This window comes from Xiphophorus couchianus, chromosome 2 (assembly GCF_001444195.1).
Source record: "Xiphophorus couchianus chromosome 2, X_couchianus-1.0, whole genome shotgun sequence".
Lineage (NCBI taxonomy): Eukaryota > Metazoa > Chordata > Actinopteri > Cyprinodontiformes > Poeciliidae > Xiphophorus > Xiphophorus couchianus.
Genome location: NC_040229.1, coordinates 17,227,975 through 17,255,916, shown reverse-complemented (window position 1 = coordinate 17,255,916; position 27,942 = coordinate 17,227,975). Strand labels below are relative to the sequence as shown.

General features: G+C 40.5%; 1 protein-coding gene across 4 annotated transcripts; it reads right to left on the bottom strand.

Annotated features, from left to right (window-relative positions):
• Window position 1: 1 nt before the first annotated feature.
• Window positions 2–27,939, bottom strand: nfat5a (nuclear factor of activated T cells 5a). Of its 4 annotated transcripts, XR_003598289.1 has the most exons (13): window positions 27,588–27,939; window positions 19,078–19,206; window positions 14,286–14,901; window positions 13,973–14,156; window positions 12,949–13,139; window positions 12,684–12,856; window positions 12,449–12,583; window positions 12,277–12,329; window positions 11,746–11,878; window positions 9,660–9,841; window positions 7,452–9,573; window positions 4,809–5,301; window positions 2–4,648 (listed from the first exon to the last, which is right to left on the bottom strand). XR_003598289.1 is itself a non-coding variant. In XM_028039030.1 (12 exons), exons 1-12 carry the CDS (start codon window positions 27,658–27,660, stop codon window positions 4,979–4,981), a joined length of 4,314 nt encoding a protein of 1,437 aa, XP_027894831.1. In that variant the 5' UTR covers window positions 27,661–27,939; the 3' UTR covers window positions 2–4,978. The 4 variants fall into 4 exon arrangements, 3 of the variants coding, with proteins under 3 accessions (XP_027894831.1, XP_027894847.1, XP_027894840.1); XM_028039030.1 differs by having other exon boundaries at window positions 2–5,301; XM_028039046.1 differs by lacking the exon at window positions 27,588–27,939 and adding an exon at window positions 15,508–15,570 and having other exon boundaries at window positions 2–5,301; window positions 19,078–19,189.
• Window positions 27,940–27,942: the final 3 nt, after the last annotated feature.

The following is a 27,942-nucleotide window of genomic DNA, read 5'->3' as shown; positions in this document are numbered from 1 at the left end:
CTTAGACGTTTAAATTTTTATTAATTCATTTAATGTAGCAGCAGGATTACAGATATAAACAGAAGAGTATACAAATGTCCAGACAAAGGCAAAGTACATGTTAATAATAGTTCAAATGTATAACACGCTGGGGTTGACCTTTATCCTTACTGCAGGGTCTTAAGGCTAAGATACTAAAGCTCAAGCTACACAAAACCGATACAACAGAACCGTCGAAGGATGTGAAGTCGAAAGCAAACTAGGAAAAGTGAGCAAACTGATTATGCACAAGGTACAGCTCACACTATTGGCAAACAGTTAACTTATCATGGCTGCCCCTTTTGATCGAGCGTTTCACATCAACAAATGTTGACAAGTACACCAACACCAGGAAGTTTTCTACAAAAACAATCGCCACCGTCTTGTCCCTTTTACCTCACACTTACAAATCTCATGAGGCGTGGAAAAAAAAAAAAAAAAAAAACTAACAGAAAACTACAGAAATATGAAACTGCGCAATATTTTGATAAAAATCACACATCTCGACTAAATTACAAGAAAATATATCAGTTTGAACTATGTTTATGACTGCTGAAATGATTACGGGTCAGAGAGGATAAAAAGGACAAGGAGCAGGGACACAAAAGGGACGCCAGTAAACACAGCAGAGCAATGGTTAAGTTGTCAAGGCACACAAAGTTCTGTTGAAAGCATCACAATTGAAATTCAAGATACCCCTGCAGTATATTTCACATTTAAATATACATGGATATTCACCGACATGACTGAAGGGACGAACCTCCCTCCGCCCCCTGACATAACACAAAGATGTGTGTGTGCTCTCTTCGCCACAGTTGAATCAATATTTAACAAGGTTCTCTCTCTTTTTCTTTTTCAGGCCTAAATATACCGGCTCACTAGACAATGTGAAGGGCTGGACATGAAACCAAATCACCATCAGACAGAAAACAAATGAATGGAAAAAATGAATGACAGCTGGTGCCACACCCACTTATATTCCCTTTGCCTCGGAAGAAAACAAAACAAAGCAAAAAAAAAAATCTCTAAAATGGTAATTGGTCCGATGTCAGATGTAGACCAAGCCAGGTGTCCACACCATGAGGTAAAATTTACATTCATGAAAGCGAAGTCACAGGTTGGCTTTCTGTGTTGGTATGGCTTTAAGAGGCATTAACCTTTCCACGGTTCTTCCACAACATCGTGTGCTCTTTTTAAAATCTCCCCTAACCGAGAGGAACGGAATGCTTGGAGACGACGTGGCTGCGCTCTAACCTGATCTACAGTAAAATGGATGAGTCAAAGTGCCATTTGAGATGCATGACGTGAAAACTAAGTTAAAAAAAAAAAGGGGAAAAAAAAAGAAAGAAAAATGAAAAGGACAACTTGCCCACACGTCATTAGGTTTGCACAGTCCGGGTAAAATCAACAGCGACGTCCACTTGATTATATTTCTTAACTTCAAACAGTTCACAGTAAACCTGCGCTTCATCTCAACAAAAGCACAATCTCAATGATATCTCCTGTGCCATGAGCATAAACCAAAAAAAAGCTTTGTTTTTACAAAAATACTCTACACTCTGATACATGGATACAAAATTTTTAAAAAGATAAGTTACTTTAAAATGGATCACTAACAGCTGCAGGACAAGAATATGACTATGACAATGTAAACAAAATGCATTTATGACCAATGCTATAAGAACATCTGAATATTTATCAAAAATTGGCTTTTTGATTATGCCAAATTGGCTACTTTTGAAGATGGAAAGCAAAGCAGTGTCATCTGCATGGAAAAAAAATGAATTATCAGGGTTCCCACAAAATGTTTGTGTAAAAAAATGTCAGACTTTTCCAGGCTCATTTTTAAACACAAATGTTTGCTATGCGTTTGGATTTAAAACCGGTAAATAAAACAAAAAACGGTGGAACGATGGAGGAAGAACAGAAGGAACGTTTTGAGCAAGGAAGTAAGTAATGAAGGAAGGGCAGAGGAACAAGGTGGCAGAGGACACAAGGAAGGAAGCCACCAAGGATTCTAGCTAGAAAGACAGAATTAAAGAAAAAGAAGGAAGGCGAAAGAAGAGCAAGGAGAGAAGGAAGGAAGTAACAACAAAGAGAGAAGGAAAGAAGAATTTTAACTAAGAAGCAAGGATTTGAGATGGGAAGAATGCCAGATAAAAAACATGAAAGGACACAAGGAATCAGAACACATGTGCAATGGGACAAGGAATGAAGTCCAAAAATATCAAAATTTTTCATGCAGATCTGGAAAATACAGAAATCAGATTTAAATCTTTTCCAGACTGCGTAGGAACCCCGAGTCATGTACTGTATCAGATAGGTGGAAAGTACCTTTTTTTTTTGTGTTTTGTAAATCTGCTGAATTGCTTTCCACGGGAGAGCTGCATTCATCTGTAGAAATGAGTAAACATCATGAGGGCGTCCGCGAGGACAAGCCGGAGATGGGATGGCAACGAATGACAACGGGAGCTTTGGTACGCCTGGCTGCGCTCCAGTCCGAACCCACAACAAACAGCCAGCGCTGTGGACTCAACTTTGCAGACACAGTTAAAAACAAAGCCAGTGCTATTAGAAATAGTTAACATCACAGCAGAGGTGCTCCTGTACATAGCACCATAGATAACGTCAGAAACTTCGGCCTCTAAGTAACAGCGAGCCCTCGCTCAATATGAAAGAGACGAGCCGTAAAACTTCATCCGGTGCCACTCTGTACGCTCTACAAACACTGACAAAAAAACAAAACAAAACACAACGCAAACAAGACAAACGGCAAAACAATCTGCAGTGAATCTGTACAAAAAGGAGAACTGAACGCAAATCCTTCATTTGAGAGTAAAAGATGAAAGAATATCTTAGATGGCTAGTCGGTGTGTAAAACACAAAAGGCCCACTGAACCACTCAAACAGTGAAAAATCACAACGTTCTAGTGGGAATGGCTGCTTCTGGACAGGCTTTGACTGGACCACCGAGACTTGAACAGTAAGTTGACATTCTTTATAAATGCTATAGCTAAAAAAAAAAAAAGAACAAAAAAAGAAGATAAAATGTGAAAATATTTGATTAAAACTTATTCATTGTTACAAAGACAACTGCTTTCTATTTTTTCTCGTGTACAAATTCAGCTTGTTCCTTACAGAGCTGTGGACGGACGGATAATCAGGAGGAGCGGGTTACACAAAAAGGTTATAAAGTGCTTGAGATAAAATGTTTATAAAACCACACAACACTCTTGTTTTCACTAGTGGAAAGCTGCTTTCTGTCCATGATTAATTGGTAAAAACTACCAACACATTGAAATGGAAAAAAAACCCCAAAAAACTGAACACAACACATACATGAATGATGTTTAAAAATTCATCCAGAAAGCTTTCACAAACCTACTGATGAGGCCGAAACATGAAAACACCGCATGGCGCCCACAAAAAGTCACATTATTCAACAGGCTGAACCTGATTTGTGATTGTGTAATGTTCCCCTCTCACCCGATTAATTTCACACTACATTTTAATGAGAAGTTTTATTTCTTTCTTTTTTTCATAAGCATGGGTCAGTTAGAGGCATCAGGGCAAACCAAAATTTTTAAAAACTACAAATTCAAAAAGGAAAAAAACAAACAAACAAAAAATATTTTCAGCCACCCAACACCTTTATTATGGCAATTCTGTTTTAAAACTTCAGTTGACAAAGTATGACTAGCATGTCTGGTAAGCAGCTAGCAGCAGGTTAGCTAATTGAGCTTTAAGTAGCTGGACTGACTGAGAGAAGCCCCCCAATATTTCATTCCTCTCTCTTACAAATAAACTATTTCAGGCTGCTTGGAGAGATTTCCAGTCATAGTGTAGAAACTAGAGAAGCACCACCCGTCTCTTTCATTAAGCTAAGGCTCTTTTTAATTTAGAGCCTGAATGGTCCGAGTAACTAATATCAACTCGTTATACTGTCGGCGCTCTGAATGACGACGTATAATATTCTGCTGCTACTAAATTTAGAAGATGGCAAGTCTATGTTGTTGCTTAATACTAGATAAATTAATAGTAAAAAGATGTATTAATTTAGAAGCAGTCTGAATATTTTTTTTAAAGATTCATTTTTGTAAAAATATTGTAAAAATGTGATATTCAAGGTTGTACCGTGAGAATCTCGTCCCTTCCCATGCCGAGTTCAAGTAAAACAACCGATAGCTTTGTGCTTCTGTCCTCTTCATCAGAGACACTTCAAATGCAAAACAAATGCATACCAGCAAATATTTTAAAAAAACACATCCTTATTCTCAAAGAAATGAGCATTTCAACTTACATGGATTTGTAGACGTGCAAATCCAAGGTTTGAGGAAAATTGTGAGAATTCTTCAAAGCCAAAAAGCTAAAACCAAAAATGTCTTCAATCATGAGCCATTTTAGCAACATTACATTTAATCCTAAAGTTTCCCGATTAATAGTTTGAAACCCTGAAGTGAAATGAAACCTCAGAGTTCACACATTCACAAAATGAGATTCAGCCTTTATCTGACATTTCATCCCTATTCCACAAGATGTTTCCAAATGGCCGACATTCTTTATCCCATCCCAGTTTTTTCTCCTCCCACACCTGGCGGGTTTGTTGCATCATTTCTGAGGTTCACATCATCTAAACACAGAACAAAAACACTGCAGTTTTTTTTTAACATTAATGAATCAAGCAGTTACTCTGGGCCTCATTAACTTGCAGGATGGGTAATTACAAAGGAGGATTCAACAATTCAAGAGTAATGAAAAATAGCTAAAATGAATAATGAATTAATAATGACCTTTTAAAAATCCTGTCAAACCTCATAATTTGGGTTTTTAGTAAAAGGGCATATTGTTATTAAGCATTAAGATTTTTTTGTTTTGTTTTATGGCATTGGCACAAAAACCAACACATCGCCTTGCCAATTTGATGAAATGTAACTTTAAGCCACACGTGTCCCGACCCGTCTCATTGCTTCTGCAGACTTTCCAAGATGTCCTCGATTTTATCCATGCCAGACGTTGCAGAAATGGTCGCCTGCATCTGATTCTGTAAGCTGCTCTGTATCTGTGTCTGCAGGCTGGTCTGCATTGGAGTTTGGGTGTTTGACTGCAGTGCATTTTCTAGGCTGGTCTGCATTTGTGCCTGAAGAGTGTTTTGCAGATTGCTGTGCATGCCGGGCGCGGCCTGGGGCATGGGCTGATCCAGCAGAGGCTCCATGTGACTGGAGTTCTGGGCTTGGGTCTGAGCAGGCAGGTTCGGTCCAGAAGAACTGAGCAGCTGGGATGAGTCTGAGAGAAAGAGAGAACAGGGTCATTTACTAAGAAAGAAACTGTGGTTTCACAGTTATAACTGTGGCATTAAAACTCCAACAGTCTTAAAAGCTTCATGAAGTTCAGGTAATTCTGGTTTTACAGAGCGGTGATTTTGTAATGGAAGGTGTTTGATGTAATGTGTCCTTCTGACCATCTGGTGGTGAAGGGTCCGGCAACACCGACGCGTCGACGCATGTGTCAAGCCCTTAGACAAAACCCCGTGTCGGTGCGTGTATTGCTTCCAGCAAGTCACATGACTGATACAGAAACCGTTTTGAAATGACACTGGCACGCCAAACTGTATTTATAAGGAAGCGAATCTGTCAACAGGATGCATTTGCCAAAAGAATTCTTGATCTTTTACGGTACAGCGTCAACCATGGAGCCTCAAGGCAAACGAAAGGTTTCGTAGTTTGGGACCATTTTGATCTTACATCAGAAAATAAGGTATTGGTTGCCACTTCGTTGTTGTTTCATTCGGGTCTTTTCAGTTTCTAATTGATCTATCTGAATTTAAATTCAGTTGAAATTGACTCTTAGTTTACTTTCACATTATGCTCTGCAGGTTCAGTGTTGCATATGTTTGACAGAACTGTCTTATTTAAATAAATTCACCTCCTCAATGCTGAGGCATTATAGGGCCAGGCATCAGAATGAAGTCCCAGATACACCTAGGACAAACTCAGGTATACAGCCATTCTACAAATTACTCAGTTGCTTTTTATAAATATGTTTGTTCTGTATGTCTCTGTGTTGCCCTGCGACAGACTGGCGACCTGTCCAGGGTGAACCCCGCCTCTCGCCCGGAACGTAACTGGAGATAGGCACCGGCAACCCTCCCGACCCCATTAGGGACAAAGGGTGAACAGAAAATGGATGGATGGATGGATGGATTTCATATAAATATATTGTTTACTTAATTTTTTTCTACAGCAGGAGAAGTTGTGTCAAAAAAGCGTAACAGACTAAATTTCAAAATGTTGGAAAAATAATTTTTTTGAATAAAAATTTGTGAAAAAAAAAAAAACAGTCCACAAGCATCCTCATTCTAAACACGTTCACTTAAATTTTCCTCTCTTGGTACATGTTCACATTATTTATTGACTGTACCGAAGAATATCAAATATATTTTGAATTTAACTGAAGATATGACATAATACAATATATAATATACAATAAAATTCAATGACTTAAGTCTTATTGTATAAACTACCGGTAGGTCAGCAAATCAGTCTGACAACTATGTTGCCTGTAGGGATTTTTAATGTCCAGCAGGTGTCAGTATTCAGTGACACAGTATCGACACAGTTTTGCTTTGGGTCGAAACGCTTCATGAAGCCTCATTTACCCATCACTAACATCTGGGTGTGTCGAACGTTTCTGTCTCAAAGGATGTTCAGCATTTCACTTCTCGGGTGAAGAAGATCCATTTTGCTGCTAAGATGCAAGGCAATAATGATTCTGTTCATTCATGAGGGGAAATTAGTTGATGGTTTGTTGTCGAAAAGTTATTTTATATTTTGTTTAATGAAGATTACAATTATATTTTGGACATATTTTTCATGGCAGAAAAACATTTCCTGTGTTGCAAACAGAGTGAGTGGGCAGGGTAACATTCCTGCAGACTGGTCTGTCCTTAACCAATCAGACGCTAGGGTTCATTTGAAGAGCCAAAATGACTAAATCATGACAGAAAACATGCAATACTTTAATACAGCGCTAGGTATTGCGAATATTGTTAGTTATGATTTCTATTAATAGTTTTGGCATGTAGTCATATTTTAATTACTAATATAACAATTGTTTTAAGCTATGTTGCATTTCTCAATATTTTTTACTGGATGGTCACAAAAAAAATCCAGGTATTTTTGCTCTCTTCAGTAATTGCAACCCAATTTATTTGATGAAAAATAGAAATTTAAATGCTTTTAACGTATGACTGAATAATGCACTAATTATTGTAAAATATTTAGTGTAAGATATTATTGAAATTTAAAGTTTTTTACACATCGTCACCACGGATGCAGACAAATGTGGACCACACAGTAAGACGTCGACTACTCCGCTTTAAAATAACCAAAGTCTGCTGGTAAGATGATAAAAACAAAAAAATAAAACTGTCTCACCATTCTGGATGCCAAACACAAATAGGTTGGGCTGCCCCTGTGGTGCTACGGTGCCGCCCACTGCGGTCTGGAACAGCTGCTCTGGCGGCTGCTGGCCCGGGCTGGCGACCACGCCAACGCCACCCTGCACCACAAAGATGGTTGCAGTCGGAGCTGCCGCCTCGGTGTTGAGGTCCTGGGAACCAATGGTCCCCTGCAGCCCTGACAGGGACGTCTGCGGGATGAACAACTTCACCGGCTGACTGTTGGGAACCTGGCTGGGGCTCGGGGTCACCTGCATGGGCTGCTGCTCCTGGAACAGGCTCTGCTGTTGGTTTGCGGCAGGCGCGGCGTTGCTGCCAGAGGAGCTCTGAACTTGGAACGACATGGGCTCGGCTGCGTCCGGTTGGGGAATTCCAACGCTAATGCCTGGGATGGGGGGCGCGGCTTGAGCCGGGGTGGTGAACAGTAGATCCGAAGTGCAGAGGAGCAGGCCAGTCTGCTGGGGCTGAGAGATCTGGTTCTGGGAGACGGCGTTGGCCTGCGAGTGGTTTGGGATGCTCTGGAACAAGGTGCCCTGCTGGCCCAGCGGGAGCTGCTGCGGCGGCTGCTGGTTCTGCTGCGGGGATTGCTGCTGCTCCATTGGCTGGGACAGCTGGGTCGGAGGCTGGTTCTGGAACATGGAAACGGGCTGGGGCTGACTGGATGACGTCTCCATGGAAGAGATGAAGGCCAGCTGGGGCTGCTGCTGGGGCTGCTGCGGCTGAGGGTTGGTGGACAGGAATATGGTCGAGCCCGTGGGCTGCTGCTCGGACCCGAGGCCGCCGCCGGAGAGAACGGTCAGCGTGTTCTGGAGCAGGGCGGCCTGCACCTGCTGCTGGGAGCTCTGGGTCTCGGCCAGCGGCTGCGGCGACTGGAAGAGTTGCTGTGGCGGAGACGTGTGGGATGGCGGTGGCGTCGGGAAGCTGGTCTGGATGGTGAGCAGCTCTCCCGCCTGCTGCAGCAGGGAGACGGGCTGCTGCGCCTGGGGGGAGGAGTGAATCTGGGGCTGCAGCAGCTCGGCTTGCAGCTGCTGCTGCAGCTTTTCCAGGACCTGCTGGTCCTGCTGCTGCTGCAGATTGCTCAGGATCTGGTTCTGCTGCTGCTGATCCTGGAGCTGGATGTTGTTCAGGACCTGCTGTTGCTGATTCTGCTGCAGCTGCTGCTGCTGGATATTCTCCATCATCTGCTGCTGCTGCTGTTGCAGCTGCTGTTGGTCTTGAGGCTGCAGCATGAGCTGCTGCTGGATCTGCATGTTGCTGAGGACCTGCTGCTGCAGCTGCTGCTGTTGTTGCTGCTGCTGCTGTTGCTGCAGGTTTTCAAGGATTTGTTGCTGTTGCTGGAACTGCTGCTGTATTTGTTGCTGATGCTGCTGCATTTGTATCTGTTGTTGCTGCTGCTGCTGCATTTGTATCTGTTGCTGCTGCTGCATTTGTATCTGTTGCTGCTGCTGCATTTGTATCTGTTGCTGCTGCTGCTGTTGCTGCATTTGTATCTGTTGCCGTGCCGACAGGGAGCTATCGGAGTTGCCCAACCGCAGGCTGTTCATGTTCTCCTGGACGTGCTGCTGTAAGGACTCTGCCGACGCCGTCGGGTTGTAGAGCACGGAGTTGAGCTGCTGCTGCGCCACCGCCACCTCCAGCACCTGCTCCAGGGTGGTGGTGCCTCCAGCCTGCAGCTCCCTCACCGCCCGCTCCAACTGGGCCACGCCTTCCTGGGGAAACAGAGTGACCTGCGTCTGCTGCGGCGGCGGCTGAGCAGGAGCCGCCATCTGAGGCATGGCTACGACCACGATGGTCCCGCCGTTATCGGAGCTCTCCGGAGAAAGGCTTTCTTGAGGGTCTCTGAGGAACTGCTGGGGGACTTCTGGCGTCACCGGGGGGATGGTGGTGTCTCCTGACACGGGAAAGGATGTGGTGGAAGAGATGTCTTGCTTTTGGATGGTGCTGAGAGACTCCAGGCTGGGAAAGACGGGGGGCGCCTGGGGTAGCTCAACGTCTTCAGGCTGCAGGGGCATCGGGCTTTCGAAAGCCTCCCCAACTGGATGCGGGCTCGAGTTGAGCTCCAGAGTCTGCTGCACTGAGATCAGAGGGTCTGGGGACGGCTAAGTGGAGAGAGCGCGGGGAAAGTTATCACCAACTGTGACCCTGATTGAGATAAGATAAATGTTTAAACAGAAAAATGTTTTACTTTGAAAACATCTGTGGGTTGAGGGTTGCTGGAGACCTCCATGGGTGTGTCCTCCTGCCGCTTGGAAGGCTGACCAGAGCAGTCGCTCTGCTCCGAGGATACGGATTTGATCTGACTGTCAAAGATGCAGGTGTTGACCAGCGATGTTCCTTCTGTTTTGACCGTCTGGCCGCTTGAATTATCTGCTGAGGAGCGAAAACAGAGCTTAGAGGAAGTTTTCAATCTCCGGACACCATCACACATTTCAGTTCATTTTATTGTTGATTTTATGTGACAGATCAACACAAAGGCATAACTGAAAAGTGGGGAAAAAATATATATATATCAAGTTTATCTGTAATTTAAAAAATAAAAATTTGAAAAGTGTGGTTTGATTTTTTCAGTCGGATACTTCTAAATAAAATTGTAGTGAATTGTGTGTGTAAGTTAATCTCAACATAAATACAGCTGTTCTGTGAAGGGATAAAAAAAAAAAAAAAAAGCACACCACACTTTTTAGATTTTTAGTTGTAAAATACCGTACTGCGCATAGTTTAGCTTCCCCTTCATACCTCTCCATCAGACAGCAACACATGCATGACAATCGACAACCATAGAAAGCATCTGGCTATCTTATGACCAGTTCATATAAGATGCTGTTTAATCACTTGTATCATTATTAGCTCATTGTAAACTAATTTAAAATGATTTGTGGAACCAAATTAAGAGTTTGTCCTTTTATTTTTGTTGTAAAGCATCTGAACTGATTCTGCTCTGCAGCAATATGAAAAGCGCCGGTGGAGGTGAGAACAGCTCACTGTACCTTCACCCTCCCCCTCTCACCTTCACATATGCTTCTCTTTAACATTGCCTTTTAGTCTCTGCTCTCTCTCTCTCTGTTCCCCTACAGCTGTTACATAACCTCAAGCCAAAAGCTGTATTATCATTTATCCCAGAAGGAAGGTTTAAATCTAGGGTAAGGGAATAAGCCTCAGCGATCTAACTCATAAAATATACATGATCTAATTTAATCTCGGGTAAACGTCTCAGGTCTTGCTACAGCTGTTTTTCCACTAAGCGCTCTGAGGAAGAGTTGGAGCAGCTCATTTCTTTTGCGTTACTCAGTATATCAGACTGCTTTTTGGTTTTTTTTAAAGCAAACTTCTTGAAGGCAAGTCTTCTGCCCGTTGCAAATTATGGTAGCCGACTGTTTTCCTTCGCTTGTTACACAGGAGAACATTGACCTATGAAAAGCTAAAGAATGACAGACTCTTAAACTCACTGAATTACTACTGTGTGCAGACAGTACAGATAAGTTATCAATGCATAGACTCTAAATGGCATCTTTATGCACTTTGCTTCTGTAAGAACATTTTCTTTTCCCATTTCTCCAGCTCCACTGGAGATAAAACGATCAATAATATTAATTCAGACAACCACAGAACCACGTCTTTCAACCAACACAACTATTTTATGCTCTTATGTAAGACACTCCTCATCTCCCGACTTAATTAAACTCGTGCTTTGTAATTTGTGCATCACTAATTCATGTTTTTTCTTTCCATTTTTAAATACTTGACACACACAGCGCCAATGTTCATTTAGCTTTTGGCTTGCAGCCTGAGTCGAATGTTGTTGTTGTTGATACTAAAAATATTTATTCATTCTTGTCAAATGAACAGCCCTGGTATTTTTCATGGCTGCGTTTAAAATTAGTGGAAGAAAAAGTATGTCTTTGTTAAAGCCTGATAGTAAAAGAAATCTGCCTAAAAACTGTTCAAAATGGATTTTGTAAGGTTCTATGGAAATAATTCTGGCACATCCAGAGGGTTTAGGTGCCAATTCATATTTGAAGGAGTAATTAAATTAATCCCTTGGCTATTATTAGATACAAGCAATGAACAGAAACGGAGTGAAAACACAGCAACATGGCCCCAGGTCGTTATTTTCCTTTTTTCGCTTAGTGGCATTTACATTGTTTTGATCATATTTAGGTTGAATTCATGCCACACATCTTACAAAAATAATTCGATAGAATAGAGACAGATGAGAAGATGAACTATATAAGCATGTCAAAGGCAACTGCATGGCTTTGTAGTTGCGCTACCTGATTCTGGAGTGTAGGTGAAAGCCTGGGCCTCATGTGATCGACCAGCATTGGTCATCACAAAAATCCCCACAGACACAGGAGAGGTGATGGACTGGCTGTGGAACGGAGGAACGGTCACCACCAAATGGTTCTGGAATACAAGGTCAGTTACATTAGAGTCAGGCGGACACGAGTGACGCGAACATTTAAACATAATGTGTCCTGCACGGTTTTCATGCTCCATGCATATTTCTGATTGTGGTACGTTCAACCACAAACTTCAATGTTGGGATTTCATGTGACAAACCAACACAAAGTAGCACATAATTGTAATGAGTTAGGACAATTGTTGATGCATTTTTTGAAGGAGATTTCTTCCAGGATCATTTAGGATTACCGACGTAGAGGGGGTGAATACACAAGTTTATGATACCTTTTGCTGGTTTATCACATAAATTCCCATCAAACACATTGAAGTTTGTGGCTGCAATGCAAGGATATGAACACTTTTGCAAGGCACTGTATCTAGCATTATTAGCTTGCATGTACCTGATGAAAAAGGTCCGTATCAATCTTCGCCTCAGCTTGCCAGGAATTATCGTCTACGGAGTCGAGAGGAAATACTGTTTTTCATTTTTCGTCATTCATTTAAAAATGCAAACAGAAAAGCTCAGAAATGGAAAAACGAGACCTGGAGACACCAATAAACTGTCCTTAGTACCTGCAATGTTCTCCTGAAATATGACTTTAGTTCCTTTGAGGAAGTTCTTTCCAATTATAAAAACCTCTTCGCCTCCTTTCACCGAGCCGCTGTGGAGACTCTTCTTCAGGATCTCTGGGAGTCCAGCTGGCTGGGCTGAATGGAGACGGAGTCAAAAAATAAGATTTTAGGATGATATTCATAAATTAATAAAAAAACATTTTTTTGGCCAAAATAAAAAAGCCTGGCAACTCACTGCAGAGGATGGGTGATGAGGGGACCTGCAAGGTGAGCACTGAGCCATCGGGTTGGGGGATGTTGACCCTGAAGGCCAGCCTGGCTCGTGTACTTTTCTTCTTGGATCCCGCCACACCGATTCGTGCCTCCACGTCTGCGTTACGCAGCTTCAAAATCCCCACACAGTCCACACTGCAGACACAACACGAGGTGGAGAAATAAGCCCTGCGTACTTCGCATAAACATTATGAGCCTCCATGTGAAGTAAAACCATCTTTTCTTACGCTAGCGTCATGTCATTGCTGGGTTCCAGAGGGATCTCTATAACCGTTGTGCCGTCTATGTCCACCTCCTTACAGGCAGTGGTGTTGCGTCCCGTTACCCGACACGCCTGATAAAAACCGTGAGGCTTCACTCTGCCCGCATCGTTGGCAACAAACACCTGAAGAACCACTGGTTCGCTAATGCCTTCCAACTGTGGACAGAGCATTAAAAAAAAGAAAGAAGAGAAAATAAGTGAATGGAAACACCAAGCTTCAGAAGGTTCCTGCATATTCCATGACGTTTGATTTAGATTTAAATACTTAAAAGAAAAAGTAAACCGAATAAGAAAAGTCTGAAGACTTTATTCTTTAAGCCATTTTTTAAATGATGCCATCCACATTTTACCAACTCGATTATTTTGGCATTGGAGTCACTTAGAGAACCCAAAGATAAATGTAAATCTTTAAAAACACACTAAGGAAAATATTTCACAGTTTTTTAAATTTGAAGGCAACATTTACATTTTTTCCTGTGGTTCCTAACCTGGGATCTTCTTAGATATCAAAGCATTGACATCTAACTGACATCATGTTTTCTATTGAAAAAGAAAGTTGGAACTGCAAGACTTTGAAAGTTTTTGATTGGTTTTCATATCAATCTATTCTTTATGCATACTGACCTAACTATTAGAATATTTTTTATCAACATTACAAGTGCATTACCAATTACAATATCACTGAAAAGCATTTCAGCATTTTAATATTGAAATGAAACTTGTACTATATGGACTCAATAAAAACTGTGATCTATTGTCTGTCAGCTTTTTTAGCAATTACCTTTTGTAATCTTATCTAACATTTTATTTTCCTGAGAAATAAAACTTTGATAAACTGTGAACAATAACCATCATTATTAACAGAAACAAATGGCCAAAATACAGAATTACCATCAGGGTGGTCATTAGTAGTGATTCAGGATAATAGTTCAAGCATTTTTTAAATCCTTTCTGGTTTAACAGTTAGCTGAGGATGTTTGGGGTCAAACCTTGACAGTGGGGAATCCTTGCTGTGTGCGATCTTTAACTGAACCTCTGCTGCCCTCCGTCAGGTACCGGGCTCGGTGCTGGGTCTCTGGCTGCACCAGGATCTTCAGCTCCTTCCCGTCACTCCTCTGAGGAAACTGGGCAGACAGTGAGCCACCTTTCACCGCAGTTGCTGAATCGAGAGAGCTGCACGACAAAAGGACAGATTCAATTACTGCAGAACAGAAAGAAATAGCTTTTATTGTACTACTACAAATAATCAAAGCTAAAGTCATCATTACAAATGAAGAAATAAGGTTTGAAGATGGTCCACACCTTGCAATTGAGCTGGTCTTGTCTGTGCTCAGCTGGGAGAGGACAAAGTGAGGACCCTTGGCGCTATCTGCATCAAACACGTCCATGCTGTCCTCCGGAGGGGTCGGCTTGGGGCCCGGTCGCTGGCGAGGGGTCCGTTTCCTGGATTTGCGTGGCACTTCCGTGTTGTCGTTGTACGAGACGGAGCTGATAATGCTGAAGTTGGACACGGAGTCGTCGGCCCACATGCTGCTGCTGTGCTCTGAGTCCGGACACGCCGCCGCGGCGACGGCGGGCTCCTCTTGGCACGACATTTGGCTGTCGTCGAACAGATCTTCGGGTGGCGGCGATATGTTCAACACGGGCCTCCGCTTTGACGGCGTGTTCTGAAGCTGCTGCACACCCAGCCCCGACAGCACGCCAGTCCCTCCGTCTCCGCCTGTGGGGTTTGCTCCGCCGCCGCCTCTGCTGGGCGCCGATCCGGCCGCCTCCATGCCTTGCATCTCTGACGCTCCGGGCCCGTCCGCTCCGGTGGAGTGGAGGTGCTGAGAGACCGTGAGGTGGTCTGAGGAAGAGGTAGACAGGCCCATGGCCAGGGAGGAAGAGGCAGAGGGGCTGGAGGTGCAAGAGGTGGCATCTGCAGTAGCACACACAGAACAAGTTAGCACAGATGTTCAGCACAGAGCAGGCTAGCAGTCCCATTCAAGCAGCTGAATTTGTGCATGATTTGTTCTGATTTCCCCTCTTCCCAACTCTAATTTCAACAGACCGTTTGTCGGTTTTACACTCTCACTGTGCATGCGAGAGTTGCCAAGCATTGATCAAATAATCTGAAGTTAAAGTTGAGAAGGGTACTATTGGTCCCACAATGTTTTTCATTTTCTTTGTTTGATTCCTGTAAAAAAAACAAAAAAAAACCCCCTCCCAATTAAAAAAATCAATGTGACAAAACTGACATGCTTTGTTTACAAAAACAAAAGCAAGCTACAAATTGTTACATACACATTGCCAGAAAGAAACAGAACAAAACCTGGTCAAACTTTCTTGTACAGCCAAATTTTGCAAGCTGGATAAATGTGGCGCCAAATTAAAAAAAAAAAAAAAAAAAAGAATTGCCAGGGTTACATCACAGTTTGTGCAATGTGCATTCAAGTAGAAAAAACAGTAGAGTTTGTGCATGCCAATTGGAAGATTTGGTTGGGACTGAGCGTAGCCATGGAGACAGAATAAACAAGCCTCTGACCTATGGAGCAGTGAACTGCAGACCATTTTATATGCAGACACTCCCTGCCTCAGAGGGAACTTCCTGCAATAAAAACGAGACAGCCAATGAGCAACAAGAGAGCTGATCATTCAAGACTCATCTTCTGTCAATCACTAAATTGGATGAGTGAATACATTGAAGGAAGGAGTAGCTTTGGAAGTCGACCATTTATAGACACCTTGAAGCATGTGCACTTTGTTAATGGTGATCTGTGAGACATTACAATAGTCATGCTTTTGATCAGCGCTGCTTAGGGCCAGCTAGGCCAGACAGGACAGTGATAAGGTAGCATTAAAACAAAAAGCGCTCCCTCCGACACAACTGCTGACCAAGTTAGTTTGCTCTTTACATCAGACTCTGTTAGAAGATCCATCACAGCTGCAGGTGATGTTGGCAGCCCTAAACCGTGATCTAAAATCAGACTGTTTTTATTGTGGTTTGGTAAAAGCTTGTAAAAAATACAAAACGAGTGACTGCCAAGGGGCAACTTGACGGTTTCACCGGAAGTAAAAACCTTTATGTTTATTCAAAAGGTTGGGAGGAAAAATGGATAATTTAAAAGAAAGGATCAAATGAAATTTTATTTTAATTCAAATAAAATAAAAATATACAGGAGCAGAGGATTTCTTTAATGAACTGCTAAGCCATCTAATGTATGCTAAGCACAAAAAGCTCTTTGTTATGATTCTTGGTACAATTAATTTTACATTGCTGGAAAACCTGTTTATGGCCTTTTAAATGGCTCCATATCTGCAAGGATTGAGCAGTTAAGTATGTCAATAAAATCTTGAAAATTTCTCAGTCCCTCTTTGATAAAGTCAAACTGCTTATTCCACTTTAACTGTTGTTTGATGTCAATACTGGGTTTGAAAAAAACAAGACACAATGGAAATTTAACAAGTCATTCCTTTAACAAAGAGTTGATGCAATAGTACGTAGAAGAAGCCCAACAGCCTGGCACCGCGTTTACATTCTGGTCACACACTGATGTTGGACGACTTCCCATTCCTTAGCCAGCATATGGTTTAAAAACAAAAACAGCTAATGTGTTTCTGTTGGTCACTCTGGCAGAACCAGTTCCCCCAAGCAGATCTAACAGGTGTTCAATAGATGGTTGCAGACGACCTGCAGACAGGCCATCCCAAGTGTCATCATCGTGGGGCACAACTGCTTGGCACTTACTAGTGGACATGTGGGACGACCAAATCTCATCTGGTTAACTCTGTATGGCATTAGCCCGACAATGACAAGTTTTGTTTTATTAGTGAGAGATACTGCCCCTCATAAACAGGCTTTTAGTGGTTATTATGTATTGCCAAGAAGCATTTTTACAACAAAGAAATCATAAACAAAACACACATTTCATTACCATTTGTGTTGTTTATGTCTTTCAACTGTCTATAGAGCTTTGAGCAAAAATAAATAAATAAAAAGTAGAAGCTTTAAAATGTAGACGGAAAAAAAAAATAATCAGGGAGACGGTAAAGAACATCTCATTCCAAATGTTACCATGCTTTTAAAGTAAGCATCAATTGGAATGATTCACAGGAGGACAGGTTATAATTTATTCTTAACAGCAGTCGCAGTAAATTAGTCACTGAGACTTGCACTTTATAGCTGATGTAAAAAAAAAAAAAAGATTTGACGTCTATCTAAAGGGAAACTCAATGATCTTTATCTATTCTTCAGGTTCTGTTTGAAACAGAGAACTTACAACATACTTCTTAAGGAAGCCCAAATATATCATTACCATAGACTATTACGCTCATTTTTTGAAAGGGCCAAGCATTCAAGTGACTGAATAGGATATTTCAGTGAAAATCTCAAATTGTGAAGTTTAACCCATTAGAGGTATTACGTTGGATATAACCAGTAAAAAATAAAAGCAATCATGTAAAACAAAACCCAAATAACATGGTCGCATGACTGTGCACATCCTCTTATAACCAAATATGTGTCTCTGCTTACAATTAACCAATGTATCTCTTTTTCTGACCATTTCTGAAAGGCCCTGGCCTGTAGCAGTAATAATACTACATCTCCTGTATTCTTCATGTGTTTGGGCCTTGGGGTGGCAAGCTGGAAGTTTTTTCTAGACAAAACCCATCAACTTCTGGCCAAAATTTGTAAACACAAATGATGAAGTCTCCCAAAAGAACACTACGCAAACGGTGAAAGATAGTAGTGGCAGCATCGTGGTTTGTGTCTGGTTCTCTTCAAGATCGCCGACACAAAACCTTCTGGTTTCTGTTAGAAGGCTTAGCATGAAGAGAAACGTCGTCTTTTAACGCATCGACGAAAGCAAACATTAAAACCATCGAAAGAAAGGATTCTAAAGAGTTTGAGCAAAGTTTTGGAAAGGCTCTGCCCCTAAAGCGACTCTGGATCTGCAGATGTCCCCACAATCCGGCATATCTGAAAAGTGTTTGAAAGGAGGACATCAGGATGTACCACGCTGACACAATCCCATCCAAAAACAGTGTAATAAAATCAAAAGAGGCTTCGAAAAAAGTATTAGAGGGTGTGCACACTTATACAAACATCTTATTTTACTTCCCAAAAAAATAAAAAAGATTTTAATTGAGTTGTACAGGTTACAAATTACCTTAATGATGGAAAAAGATATGAAATGATCTCTTAGTCTCACTTTTTACATCACAAAACCTGAATCATGTTAACAGTTATGTAGATTTTTTTCCCTATCCACTGGAAGTGGAGAGTAGATCGTTAAAACCTCCTCTATGCACCAGTTCATGACTTCTCTGGGCTCAAACCTTTGAGTTTCAGGAACAAATATACAAAACCTCTGAGTTTGGTAAGATGGATTATTTTAGTTGTATTATGATCTGGTAAAACCAAAGCAAATCCAGCTGCTTCAAAAGCTGAGTATTCCCCATGCTGCTGCTAAGGCAGTGCCATGCATCAACTCTATTCAAGACAAATACAGCCATCGATCTGAGATGTAAACCAATCAAGGAAAGCAGCTTTTATAGGAGAAATAACTTCCCAATGGTTTTAACAGCGGGCATCATGGAATAAGCGTCAACTTGGTTTTAAATATCATAACGACTTCATCATCTAACCAAAATACCAAAATTCTGACTTTAAACAGCGGCTCAAAAACTAATTCATAACATTCTGTCGTTTGCTAGAAAACCTAGAATGTCACAGTTTAGCTACAGTAATAGGCTGGTGGAGCAGCAACAACAACAAAAAACCCCCAACAGGCCCAGGTGATGAATTGAAAAGACAATCGTTCAAGATACTTTCTAATTTAACTGGATAATATTAATAAGAATAAATCTTAAGTAGTACCTTAGTAGCCTTGTGATGCTTCATCACCACCAAACATTTTAAAAATACGAATACTTCACTAAAATATAGAGATTTATTCATAACTAATTTGGCCTGAGATGAAAGGGTGAAGTTGCCCCCCAGACAATCACAAGGCCATAATTGCTGCTTCGCCCCTGCTGACTTAGGGAGTAGATTGGAACAGAAAAACTGATTCCAGATCAGGGTTTTTCATTGGCTGGGTGGATATCTCACCTGAGGCCAACGTTGCAGAGGGAGGAGGTCCCGCCTCTCCCCCGCTCTTCTGGCTCATGGTGGGTATGTCTGTCTGGGTGGATGACGGCTGAAGCTGGAGCTCTTTGGGGAGGAGGTCATATACTGACTCTGCCATAAAGGGTGAGCAGGAGAACATGCATTAGTTCAGTGGAAAGAAAAACATGCATCAGAATGTCCATTATAGAGCTGTGTAACTGGAGACGATAAGGCTGCACTCTCAGGTGATGCACTGCAGGCTTGGGTTAAGACTGTTTAAGATCAACAAGACAGTTGAAAACAATTTTCACAAAAAATATGTCTGCAGATTAAAACAAAACAAACAAACAAAAAAAAAACAGACACAAATTTAACTGCATCTAGCTTTTCTGGCAGTTAATCCAAACTCAGTTTATTCCCAAGATGAGCATCAGTACAATACCAAGGTTTCCCCCAGAAAACTTGCTACGCCCGGTGGTTGGGTGCTAGTGCAGTCATTCATCCATTTAAATGTTTAAAATTGACAGGGAATTTGAAAATATTAGTTGATAATTATGTGTTATTGAAAGATTGGAAGAATAATACTTGTACACCAACTAAAAATGCAAACATTTTAAAAAGACTTAAATAAGTAATGCTTCGCCTGGTGGGGGCACAAGTAAAGCTTTGTGTTCCGCCAGGCTTATAATACACTGGGGGAAACCCTGAATACAAAACTTAGAGGGTTCCTACACATTTCATTATATGTAAAAATGTCATACTTTTTGCAGACTAAAACCTTCAGAGTTCACACTTTAAAGCATTTAAAAAAATTTTTATTATTATTACAAAAAGCAAATAATTAGAATTATTTGTGGCATGAATTTCAAACGTGTTACTTTCTTTAAATATGGAACTTGCCTTATTTGGATAGACAGATGACTGGATGGATGGGTGGACAAACCGAGGGACGGAGACAGATGGAAAAACAAATGGACAAAAGACTGGATGGACAGAACTATGGGGAATAAGTTTGGGAATGCAAACATTTTTCCATACACTCTATCCATACCTGAAAACACTTGAATCATACGCCACACTTTTCTGTACCGCAAACTGAGAGAACCCTGTGGATCTATTATTGAAATAGAAACCCTACAGATAACACCAACACAACACTGATAAACTAAGCTAACCTCCTACAGTGCAACAACAGCAGAAGAAACACAATGATATTTGATTCGAATATAATTCCTAGTTGAAATGTCCAACCTCTGCAATAACATGGGATTAAACTACATTTACTGGCTGATAAACACATCAGTCGGCAATTCGGTTGCTAAGAAACAGGCACCGATCAACACTATGACATGGATATTTCAGCCGCCCGTTGGGAGCGGGCAACATGTGTAGTAGTCATCTGACACTTGGCACCGGCAACATCTTAGCGCTGACAGGAGACTTGATCTCACACTTCTGTGACGTAAATGACGGACACATCACCAGTCATGTTCACACAGTTCAGACGCAGGAAAATATGAATGTTTTAAAAATGAAAGCTGACTCCATGTTTTATCAAGCTCGCCTGCTAATGTTTGGACTCTAATAGGTAAACACCATTATAACAGGGCAGGATGAGACGACCACTTGGCTTGAAAGCCAGAAATCAAGATCAGATTTTTATTAATGTTTATTGGGGATCATTAACAAATCTCGATTTGTTAAAGATTTTAACAAGTCTGCTACCACTACAAATAAATGAAATTTAATGAGTGAAACTAGTTGAAACATATTATGACTATATAAAATTAATTTTTAAATGACTAAAAGCTTTCTTTGTTTCTGCATTCATCACAGATTAACTGCCAATCCGACATGACCTCAGTCTAAACTATAATCATTGGCACAGAGAAGCTGAAGTCTATTGTATGTGTGTTCAAACGCGCACAGAAGCTATTTGTCTGCTGCAGCAGCAGCCAGAGGAACAAAAATCTTCATTGTAACGCAGAACATGTGCAGTAGCAGGAACTCGATATACTTCTGTGGAACAACAGAGGGACATCACATGAGAGGGACCAGAATGGCCGTTTATGCTGTGATCGGTTGTAGGAAGAGGTTCACGGAGATTAGGTGACTTGGATTGACCTGATCAAAATGACTCCACGCTGGGTTAAAGCCGGTCCTCTGCTCACAAGTACATCACCATTTTATTTTATTGTCAGACATGTGTGATTAGGAATCAATACAAGACACAAAACAGGGTTATTAATTTATTCCAATTGGGATTAGTGTAGGTAAAGAGTTAGGTATAATAAAGAAGCTTCAAGCCAAAAATGCTCAAAATCAGTTAAATATAAAATTTAACATCATTATTATTCAAAAAGTGAATATACTAGTCGACCCAATCATGTAGTTCAGACATATTTTAACCATAATGCAGCATATTATGGAAAAAAATTTTCAAGCATTAGATGTCCTGATTGGAAATGATAGCATCCTTGTGGTAGTTCCTGCTGGTTTAGGAGACGTTTTGCATTTAGGTTTATGATTGAAAAAGATCAATTGAAAACCCTCAAATCTCATCGCTTTTCTATCCAACCATCGTTAGTTGAGCAGGAAAGGCTTGGCACCACTGATATACATGCACAGCTTGTATTAAATACAGAACAGGCCATAACAGATATAGAGCAATATGCAAAATTCTACTTGCAGACACTGACAAACTGCAAAAAGAGATTTACCATCACAGACTGGGTTGCTTATGTCCATAAATAACAATACTTAAATCAGGTGACCAGCGGTAGCATCTTCAAACGTTGATTAATCCAAACAAAAGTCTGTAAAATGTTGAACCATAACAGATTTATAGTGATGGAGATAATAGATACTGGATGTAATTGGTTTAATTTTTTTTTTATCTAATCCTCTTTTTACCTAATCTCTGAACCTCGTATTATTAAAACTTTATTTACATTAAAACAATGGATTTAAATGTCACATTGCGGTGACAGCACAAAGTGCTAAAAATCAGTTATCTTTACAATATTTCTAATAAAACCAAAATAAAGGTGATGTTACTCAAATGAATTTGCAGTGGGGCCTAATTTGCAACAGAGAAAATAAAAACGCCGTCTAGTAAAGTTTAAATTGAGATCAGTCAAAACAGTACTCTGCAACAGAAAAGTCACCCAGGCAGAGGTTTGACTTCAACTTACACCGAGAACAATTAAATTATGTCATCTCATAGTTATGTGCTGCTCACATTACGCATGCCTCAGAGGTTCTGCCAAGATACAAGGGCATCAGTCGGTTTCTATTCTTTGCAGCAGGATTGCGGCTATGTTGGGGAGAACTTACATGAAAGGACGAACCAAAAGGCCATGTTTTAGTTGTAAATTAAAAAATAAAAATAAAAACACGAATAGCAAGAATTTACTTTAGTGCAGAGTTATAGTTGCCTTGCAAAACAAAAGTGCAAGTCAGGGTGCAAAAAAACAATGCACTCAAAAAAAAAGAAACTACAAAGAATGCATTTTTTTAACTATTCATCTTGTTTTTTTGTTGCTTTTAAACAAACAATACAGTACAGCTATCAACCCCATTTTGTCTACAAGTAATATTAAAATAACCAACTACTGTATATAGGCTGAGCTGTAACCAAAAGACTCAATGAAAACAAACCAGTTGTACTCTTGTGACAACAGGAAACAATTTCATCTCTAATTACTTCATATACTTCCTTCTATTCACTCTGCAGTTTTAGGTTTAATCCTCTACTGTTTGAAATTGTAATCTCTTCTTAGATTTCTACAAAAGGGATTCATTTTCCACAAACACATCTGAGAAACGCTTTATTTTCTCTGAATAGTTAACAAACCACACTTCTAACTACCACCAAGATGGACTACTTAAAAAAAAGTGCAAATGATTTTACCTGAACACTTCTGTGTCTTGTTAGAGCTGAAAGAAAACAACACTGGTGCCTAACTGCTGCAAATATCCAGTTGTGGGTGGGTTCTCAGACTGATGGCCTCTACGTTTAGAAACTGATTATTACTGCCAATGTGGACATTACGTTGAGTGAACAGTCCACCATATATATCATTGTGTTGGTAAGCAAAACTGGAAAGAAAAATGGAGATAAACTCCATGAAGATCTTTTTCAAATCTAATGGTGAAGAAAACTTCACTGAGTAGTCAGCCAACTTGGACCAAAGACTTTTCCTCTACAATAAAAAAAAAGAAAAGAAAAGAAAAAAAAACAGACCAAGTGATCACTTGTTGCTTTAACAGAATAGTATTGACAATGTGCTAAAAAGCTGAGCACAAAGCTGTGTCAGAACATCCATTCTCGAATCTAGACATACCACTAAAGAAAATACATCATCATTGGATTGACTACTGGGAAATCTGTACAGATGTTTACTGACAATCTGGTGTTGGCTGGTTTCTAAATTGATTGTGAAACAATCAATTTATAAATATCATAAGTAGGCTGTTATGATATTTATAGGTGCTTGTTATTTCACTATTTTGTACCCATTGTAATTTTGGCCATCTTCTACCTCATTTTTTAGCCACAAAATGGTCCCGTCCCACTATGGCACCTAATGTGCCTAAACCAGTATGGGGCCACATTGATTTGTGAGGTAGGTATTCTATAAATGGAAACGCGAAACAGCTTTAAAGGCAGGAAAAACTGCAGTCCACAAATCGGAGAGAATTTCAGACATGTTTGCTTCTTCACCGGTTTTGAATGTGATTTTTTTTTCATCCGTCTCACTTTGAGTCAGAAATATATAACAAATAATGAAAAAAAAAAAAGTTAATACCAAGCAGACCCAGACAAACCTAGGTCTAAATGGACTGCGTAGCCAGCTGTCTTCCCTACACATACACCAAGCCTCTCTAGATATTTCGGATAAGCACTTCTGCTACCTAGATTCCAACACGTACTCCCACTCCGATACTCACCCAGTTACTGAGATATAAATAAACAGTTATGTTGTCGAGTGTGACCATATGGCAGTCTCACCTAAACATTTCAGGGTCACAGAGCTTTCTGTTGGCTCATGGAAGCCAGGACAGATGTGGCACCAGCAGGCAGGTTCAAGTTTTGTTGGGTAACAACACCAAGGTTTTAAGTGATGACAAAATCTGGGACAGGCTTAAGATAGCAGCTCTTAACCATCACAGTGGGGGTTTATGAAAGCAGGTTTATTTCATAGGGAACACAAACTTTGACTGCTTTCTGAAATATCGGTAAATGTTTTCTAATAAAACAAGACAATAGAATTACTTTACTTTTTTGGAAGCAGCAGTTTTACAAAGAGGCATCCCATTATTTCAGAGATGAGCAGTGAGGAGATAGTTTGTGGAAGTTGTAATGGTTTTATGGTGTGAGAACATTCACTGTGATGCTGAATGTTTAACGTTGAATGAATAAGTCCAACAAATCAGCAAAGAGATTTGCAGGAAAATATGAAAACAGATTGAAGTCCAGCAGTTTTCAGTCTGAAAACTACATGAACATATACAAGCAAAGCACTTTGTAAGAACACACAAATGTTAAAAACTAAACAGCATCATGTGTGTTGTACTAAAAATAATTATCTTATCTTACAGAAGATACACTGAATACTTTTTTGTGGCTTTTTTAACTGAATGGCAGACTAAAATCTAAAAAACTGCAACTCCAACATTACTGAATGAGTAAAAGAACAAAACTGTGATCACTTGTGATTTAACAATTCAACATTAGATATGAAACAAAAAAGCAAATTTGAAAGTCTTGCTGAAAAACACACCATTTGGTCTTTAAAGTATATTTTTATTAGCTCATTTTAAAGTTTTATTAAATTATTGTTGCTTGCACATACCCAAATCTTACTTTGATTGAGTCATTAATTAGCTTTTGTTAAATTAATTTAAAATGTTTAACTGTCATATAAATGTTTAAGTTCTTCAATGTGTGGAATTGCAAAACAATATTTAAGAACTAGAGTCCACAGGGATAAACCAGTTGCTAAAAACCACAAATTTTGACTGACTCAATAGACAACTCTTAGCAAATACATCACATAATAAGCATTGCCTTTATATATAAATTGTTCCTGCAAACCAGTTTTGTCATTTTGTGTGACACATTCTGGCTCTTTTATTGCCCCTTTATAATCAACCAATATCTCAGGTTATTTGTCAAACCAATTTGTTCAATTCAAAAACTAATTGCAGCGCAGGTGCAGAGAAAATAGTTGCCAATCTCCTCATTGCTTTTATATTTGCAAGTCATGATGCTGTAACGCAGTGGTCCTACTTCAATAATCAACAGACAGGAAAGGCAGCAGTGTGGTAGTCTAATAAATTAACATCAAAGCCTCTCAAGAATAACAGTCTGACATTCTTCACTAATATCTAACTGGGATTAAAGTGTAATAGAAACTCATAAAATTACACTGTGATTCAAAAGAAGATACCTCATCTCAATCTTTGTGTCATACGTCTTCTGTTCTTAATAATAGGCCATGACACATGTCAAAAACATTCTGTTACTCTAACAGTTCACACCACCCTCCTCCAAGTCCAGTGACCTGTTCCTCCTGAGCACACCCCACCCAATAAACTTTAATGTAGAAAAGCATTTCTCCTCAGATGTTGCACTAGAGTGATTCTGGTGTGTTCTTGATCCCCTGTGCAGCATATATGTCATCCACTACACCACAAACTCGAGCTGCCAAGCCAACTTTCTTTTAGGTATAAATTGGCTGTTGTGGCAAGCAACTACCTTGGTTGCAACAGCAGTTTTCCATCAAACAGAGAGAGACTGCCAGACTTTGCTTGCCAGAGTCAGAGTCTCAACTATTTCTTGTTTTAGATTGTTATTTAACTGGATAAAATGTACACTTATGACGAACCAACGTCGGCATTCTGTGAACATCACTCAGACAAGATGCTTTTACAGAATGGAGTACGGTTTATTTCAGCCTCGGGATCCATGTTAGCATCCATTATAGTCTAAGTAGATCTTGCTCAAACATATAAGGTCGAAACCCTTTTAGCTAGAAGGGGCTCTATGTCTGACCATTGTCTTATTGTACTCCATCCGAGTTGTATTCCTCAGATGTAAAAAGGTATCTGACAAATAATGGCTCAGAACACAACTCAGAATCTGGCAAACATTGCTTATCCAGTATGGTATTAAGTAAAGCCTTTAAATTTGCATTCTTGATTTGAGCCTAGTTGTTTAGTACTATTCTCACTATCTAGCGTCCTTACTTATGACCTTGTGATATTTTTTTAAATATCACTACCTAGCACTTCTAGGTAGCATAAGTGCTTATCCGGAATATCTAGAGAGGCGTGGTGTATGTGTAGGGAAGACAGCACTGTTAAAGAAAATTCTGACATTTTAATATGTCCTGTGCTGAAAAAACATTTTTAAATTTTCCCTGTGTGTTTGTTGAAAAGGAAAGCTACCTTTAGTTATTGCTTTAAAAATCAGTCCGATTAGTAAGTTAAAATATGAATTAACCTATTAGAGCAATAAGACTTTCAATCATCTCTGGATCAAAATATGCTAATTTCAATAAAATTCCCTCCTGATAACGAAAATAATCCAGGTCTTTATTTTGAATATGCTACAGCACAAGAGTAGCCATTTTCCAGAAATGAATTCATATATTTTCTCTTGATACAAGTTTTGAGACGATTGACACAACACAAAGACCTGGAAATAAAACTTGATCGACACTGAGCTGCATAGCAAGCTAATCGCACAAAGACATGATGAAGAGTGTTGGTCTCCATCGTCCAGCTACGCCCTCCTAATAATAACAGAGCAGTTGGCTGACACGTGTGCACCAGTATTAAGAGGCAGATTACATTTCAACTCCGGCGGGCAGCTTTATACGCACCCCGGAGGGGCCATCAACTTCATACTTTCATTGAAACTGGAGAATGTGGAGGAGGAAAACTCTGGGTCGGCTCCACCGAGCAAACCAAAACAAAAGAGGGGCTGTCTGTCACGTTAAACAGAAATTATAGGAATACACAGGAGTGCTTTAATGCCTCGCACACCATTCAGTGTTGAATGTACATACCAGCACGCCCACACACACACACATATACTGTGTGCAGAATCCGAACAGGACTTAAGTACCTTAAACCGCTGAACAATGTAGTTACAGCAAATCGACCTCACGTAGCTTTACGTTAGCTCCATCATGATGCGAACAACTAGCTGGCACCTAAATGTTAGCATGACGATAATATCTTACGACTTCAATCGACCCCAGCAGATTAAGATTTGTTTTTCTACGCAGGTGGCAAACAGGTTGTTGCTCTCCAGCCCACCAACCTGACAACTGTGTTAGCTCGCCTTGCTAAGAGCAGAAAAGAAGCTAACCGCAGCTAGCTAGCAGCTTAACATGAGCCGTTAAGACATTCATTTTGGCTGCCGATCACACACACACACACACACACACACACAATCGGAGCCGAGACTCCACAGAAGCCTTTCCCTGCTAAAAACTTACCTTTAGAGTATAGAGATTTAGGGGAATTGAGATCAATATCCGAGCTAAGGAGGGATATAAAATCAGAGGGCATCGCAGCGCTTCATCGAGGGGGAGGAGGAGCGGAGAGTCTTCAGTGGAAACGGAGTCGGATAAATCCTGCGCTTCAAAGGCCAGATTCCGTGCTGTACATAGTATAGCATCGAAACTACTTCAGAGAAACCAATATAAAACTTCCAATTCCTGAAAAAAAAATCCCGTTATCTACAAGGTCTCACGCTTATGAATGTGTGTGTCTTTGCTGATAGACACGTTTCGCCCAACGAACACACACAAACACACACTTGACTACTGTTGGTCGGCCCATCCAGCAGCC

Excerpts from the sequence above, each read along its gene's own strand:
- nfat5a (XM_028039030.1), bottom strand. The coding sequence starts at position 27,660 with ATGCCCTCTGATTTTATATCCCTCCTTAGCTCGGATATTGATCTCAAT. Across the intron at positions 12,330-12,448 it reads ATTTCAGGAGAACATTGCAG|ACGATAATTCCTGGCAAGCT; the intron begins GTACTAAGGACA and ends TCGACTCCGTAG. Across the intron at positions 9,574-9,659 it reads AACCCACAGATGTTTTCAAA|CCGTCCCCAGACCCTCTGAT; the intron begins GTAAAACATTTT and ends CTCTCCACTTAG.